The 6,000-nt window shown below is 35.4% G+C and overlaps 1 protein-coding gene across 1 annotated transcript; it reads right to left on the reverse strand.

Moving 5' to 3' along the window:
• Positions 1-650: 650 nt before the first annotated feature.
• On the reverse strand, positions 651-1,664 carry LOC101707984 (olfactory receptor 7G2-like). Its single transcript, XM_087209685.1, has one exon. The coding sequence runs from the start codon at positions 1,632-1,634 to the stop codon at positions 651-653; it is 984 nt and encodes a 327-aa protein (XP_087065811.1). The 5' UTR covers positions 1,635-1,664.
• Positions 1,665-6,000: the final 4,336 nt, after the last annotated feature.

Below are 6,000 nucleotides of genomic sequence, written 5' to 3' on the forward strand. Positions count from 1 at the left end.
TGAAAAATAGATGAGTGTAACAGCTCCTATAGAAGACTAAAGGAAGTCTAATTGTTTTCTATTAGATTCCCTGCCTCAGAAGTCCTTATAATGAAAAGTGATTCTCTTAGTTGTTTGTTTATTAATGGGATTTTTTTTCTTGTTAGCATTAAATACACCTTCACTGCTTAATTTCACAATCATGTCAAATCACTGTCATCTAATTAGAACATTTATCAAAAAAAAAAAAACCAAACTGAGAATGCTGGATGTTATTTTTACCTCAAAAAAAAAGTTTGCCAATATTAGTTTGAATTATTAACTTCACAAGGCATGAAAGTCCAATGCTTCACTTTCCAACAGAAATAGCACTAGGATATAATTCTAAAGGCCCAAATATATGATCAAGAGAAAGCTATTTTTAAAATATATTCCTGTTCCTATCTCTTGCTCTAACTTCCTTTACTAAGAGCATGCACATCTAAAAATGCTCTCTAAAGGCTCTTGTTCATGGAATGCAAGCAAAACTTAAATTTACAATTGAAATTATTTTACAAATACTATAGACTGGATAAAAGACTATGTCTGGTTTCAATCTGTACTATAATGCTCTTACCATTGCATTTGCTGATCATTTTAGTTAGAAACATTTTCACTCAACACAAACAGTGTTATTTTGATCTGCCCAACACCCACAGGTTTGGGCTACTGTCACATTGCAGAAGAGAAGCTATCCTATTAATAAGTTTCCACAAAGCTTTCTTCATATCTCCATTCCTCAGACTGTAGATGAAGGGATTCATCATTTGAGGGACCACAGAATACATCACTGAAGCTACTGCAGCCTTTTTGGATGAGTCAGTTATTAAAGAACTAATGTATACCCCCAAACCTGTCCCATAGAACAAGGTGACAACTGAGAGATGAGAGCCACAGGTAGAAAAGGCTCTATACTTTCCTTCTGATGATGGCATTCTCAAGATAGATGACACAATGTGAATATAAGAAAGCAGGATTCCAAACACAGCAACACCACCAAAGATGCAAGCTGCCACATATATTACTATGTTATCAACTAAAGTGTCAGAACATGTGAGCCTGATGATCTGTGCAAATTCACAGAAGAAATGTGGGATTCGCAACTCTGCACAGAAGGACAGCCTTAGGATCATCAGGCTATGGAGCACTCCATCCACGATGCTAATGAAAAAGGAGGAGAGAGTCAGTAATACACACATGCGGTTGCTCATGATGACTGCATACCTAAGTGGATGGCAGATGGCCACATAGCGGTCATAGGCCACTGCTGCAAGGAGACAACTTTCAAAAGCACCAAAAACCAAGACTAAACAAATCTGAGTAAGGCATCCTGTGTAGGTGATGTTCTGATCCTGTGTTTGGATGTTCACCAGCATCTTTGGGACAGTAGTTGTGCTTAAACAGATGTCATTAAGGGACAGGTTGGAGAGGAAGTTGTACATGGGAGTGTGGAGGTGAAAGTCAGAGCTGACAGCCAGGATGATGAGCAGATTACTCAGAATTGTAACCAGGTAGATGGACAGGAACAGGCTGAAGATGAGGGGCTGCAGCTCCGGATCATCTGTCAGTCCCAGGAGAATGAATTCTGACACAGCTGTTTGGTTTCTAGCTTCCATAAATTCATGATCTGAGCTAAAATAAACAGACAAAATATGACAAAATATAAAGACCAACAGAGGCAGTATGATCTTCAGAATTTTATTTCCACAACTGTGAGAAAATTTTTCTGTAATAAGTCTTCCTTTTTGAGAGATTTGTTTATGACAAGTATAAAGTAATACACTCACAAAACTCTCATCACATCTCATGAAGGAGATAAAAAGTAAATGGAAAATTATTTTGTAACAGCCATTGATTTTGAGAAGAGGTGGAATTTCTGAAAAAGAAATACTTGTCCTTCATAAGAGTATCAGTCCAGCACAGTGAAAGTCTGCTGACTAGCAGCCCAAACATCTGGGATGTGGTAAAAAATACAGTCAATATTTTTCATTTTAAGCATTTTTACAATAAACAATACATTGTCAGTTGTCACTCTTAAAATACTCTCCCTCATTTCCAACACATTTTTATTCTTACCATTTACTCAATAAGTTCTGGAAGTTCTGTATCATGAGTGCATTTAGTTTCACTGTCATTGCTGCCTCAATATCTTGCATTGATTCCTACTTTTATCTACTCTTTTTTAATCTACTTTTATCTTTTATGGTCACATTGAATTTAAAAAGAGTCAGAACTTGTACAGTTTCAGATCTGGTGGATAAGTGGGTGTGGACACACTGCAGTTTTTTATAGAGCCCGTCTTTCCATTGCATTACACTTGGTAGCAATATTCACTGTAGTTTTGATTACACCTCACAAAGACATTCACAAAACAGGGCTTCTAGAATTGCTTTAGGAAGTGGCATGAACAATGGGAAAATATTACATTTTCTTTATCCATTCATCCAACGATTAACATATAGTGGTTGTGCAAGTTTACATTCCCATCAGCAATTCCTTTTTCCCCTTACAGTCTCATCAGAATTTTTTAGTATTTGATTTCTTGCGATGAACCTTGAGACCATGATATTAAGTGAAATAAATCACACACACACAAGCTCAAATATCATATGCTTTCTCTTATACAAGATGTTCAAAGTATAAATAAATTAATGGGAAAAATAAAGCACAAATAATAGGAAACATGGGGATAGATCTTTTATAAATAGCAAGATAACCAAGAGATAGACAAAGGGGGATTAGTGAGGAGGGCCATATAAAAATTAAGATGGGTTATGAACATGTATCAATTTTGCACAATAAATGTAAGCACTATGAACTACAAACTTGAACTAACAACACTTTTTAAAAATTAAAATTTCAAAAAGCTTAACAATGGGATAATTCTGTTTAAAGAAATGGGTAGTAATTTGAGGGTATTATGGCAATGTTTCTTTCCATGTAATGAACTTTAAAAATTTAAATGTTTATATATGTCTCATCATATCTCATATATGTCATTGTGTGAAGGTTGAGGGAGCCATTGACTTTCACCTCCTTAATTTATGGATGTACTCTCCTCTTCCTTCCATGAGATGAAATTACATAAATTATCTGTCCTTGGTTCCAAAGCATTAAATAAAGGATTTCATGTTCCTTGTTTGGCTTCAAAATGAATGACACTGAACATCATACCTGAATACTTCAGATGGATGATGTGTCCTTGGGAAAAGTAGACAGACTAAATGTGTGACTAGACAGGAAGTAGCATCTTTGGGAGGAGCTTCAGAGGTGGCTTCCTCAGGAGAGTAGGCATGTATTGTGATGTTTTCACTGTATGACACATCCAGACTTTATACCACTTGGGTGCTCAAGATGCAAAGGTCCTCATTAAACTATTTTTTATTCTAATCCCAGAAGGACAGCCCTTAAAGCCCTAGGCTGTGGAGGTGAAGAATTCAGGATGGGTGTTATTTTTGAACCTTGATCCCCAGTGAGCCTCATCACTTATCTCCCTTGTTCCTGCTTATCTTGAATCAGGGACTTTGCCTGAACAAAACACAAAACACTTCCCTCATAGTGTGCAGCATTACTTTTTATTTACAAATTGATTCCCCATTTCATGATACCAGGAGGCCTGGTTCTGATATTAAGTTGAAAAAAATATAGCCTGAATTTGTGACTAGAAAGGATGTAATTGTAAATAGCTAAATTTTACAAAAATGCCACACTTAGGGGTGTCTTTCTTTATATGACATTGATGTTGGGTGAAACATAATTTTTGTTCTTCAGAACTGGCACAGAAAATTCTAATTACGTTTTATGATATCTGTTTGTGGTAAAAAAAAATTTCTGCTTTGAATTTGTTAAGCACCTCCTAAATTTTGTTACAACAGATATATTCATATGAATTTTTTTTCCACTTATTTTTTGGTATTAGGGATTGGACTCAGGACCTTCTACTTGCCAGGAAGGTGAAGTGCAGCTAAGCTACATCCCCAGGCCCTCTTTATTCTTTATTGAGTGTTATTTCAACCACCACATCCCCAGAAGGTAACATCATGCAGATGAGGCCATCACTCGGCACACATGGGCAGATTTCACATACCAATTCATGGGTGGAGAATTCACTCCATGCTGGTGCTCTTTGTAATATCTTTTCTATTTCAGAACTTGAGTTTGCATACATTTATCAACTTCATTTACAGCACATTTTCTCTTTCTATGTGACTTTGTAATTTACAAGATGGATTACTGGATGATTTCTGCAAGATGGCCTTGTACTGTCTTTCTTCACATTCTTAATCCAGCTCAGTTTAAAAATAAAAATAACAGATTAAAGTACAAAAAAGAGGGCTTTTAATTATTTCATATAATATGAAGAAAGAATAATATTATAAAAAGATAAATTTCCACATATACAAATGCAGAATTCAAACATAGCATACCTAAGGAACAGGATCTAAGGGTATGATTTATCTCTAAAACCAGAAAATATACTACCTCCTTCTAGGTGAAATGGATTCAGTGTCTTAGGTAAAATTATTTTCCAAGGCAGACATAAAGATTTTATATATGAGAAATATAAAAGAGTTGGGCATGTCTCAGACCATGACTGAATTCCAAACGTGAAAGTTTCAGGAAAAACTACTAGGAATAATTGAACTAAGCTCACGGGGAGTGGGGGGAGATTTGGTGGATGGATTTGTACAATTTTCCACATCTTGAAATAGTAGAAATCAGTAAAATGAGTTCCGGATCAGAGATCTGACCTGTGATGGATAGGAGGAAGTGTTAATCTGACAGACGAAAAAGGAGCACAAATTTCATTTGTATTGCAATGATGTTATATTAGCGTTTATATACATTAAGCTATAATATATCTGGTTGGATTTACCTCAGATAAATGTAAGAGGAAAAGATATTGTTGATTGAGTGCAAAATATCTTTTGAGGAGTTTTGCCTTTAGGGAGAAAGAATGTATGTGTGGCTAGAGCAGAATGAGAGATCCAGCGGATTTTTTTTTTAATTTCAGAATTAATGTACATTTAAATTAAGGATGTCAGACTGCACAGTTGACTTTATACTACCACTTGATGTGATTCTGAGAAATACCAGATTAAGAATAGTGATGGATAAATGAAATTTCATCACTTGCCTCTTGAATATTACACATAAATAAAGACACACAGATGTACTTTAGCTTTCCAGGTCTCCAAATGTCTGATGAAGTGGTCATATTTAACAATTTCCAGAATAAAATCTTCACAATTTAGGTGTCATCACTACTCTTTGGGTGAGGTTTCTATTTAATAAGTACTTGAAGATTATATTAGTGTCTGTTAAAGTGATATGTTCTACATATTTTTCTAAACCAGAGAAAGGAGAGGAAAGATAAATAAGTGAGAAATCAAAAGCCCGCAAAAGTTTCATCATGTGTCATTGTATTCTAAAATAAATCTCAGGGAAAATACATAATCTTTGAACACAGTTACCTGGATAAGTTGTGCATATCTGAGAGCTGAGAGTTAAGAAAGGATTGATGAGGAGAAACAGGGAAGCAGAGTCAGTAAAGGTGGAAAGGGGGTTTGGGAAACACAGAGATGGGCGTGTGGGTAGGTACAAGGGAAGTAAGAATGATCAAGATACTCTATGTGTCAATCCCCAAGCTGAATGTAGCTTGCATTTATTGCACATATATATGAATAAAAATTTAAATGCAGAAGTAACAAAGCATACTATAGAAATCTGATTAAATAAATATTTGTTGGGCACTTAGCAGGAGCTGGATCTTGGACTATGGACCTAGAAGGGTGAAGTGCTTATAGGAAAGTGTTATGGAGGAAGGATGGGAAGACAAGTTTAATAACAACACTTTTAATTAAAATCAATTTCATGAGAAAAGTGATCTGTACAAGAAAAAAAACCTCATTGATCATAGTAAGTCTGGATACCTCAATAGCTGTCATATGTGTGGGTATAAACCCTAGCTAAATACGTAAT

This window comes from Heterocephalus glaber, unplaced genomic scaffold (genome assembly GCF_053883595.1).
Source record: "Heterocephalus glaber isolate CG9 unplaced genomic scaffold, H.glaber_assembly_v1.0 deba00001060, whole genome shotgun sequence".
Taxonomy (NCBI): domain Eukaryota; kingdom Metazoa; phylum Chordata; class Mammalia; order Rodentia; family Bathyergidae; genus Heterocephalus; species Heterocephalus glaber.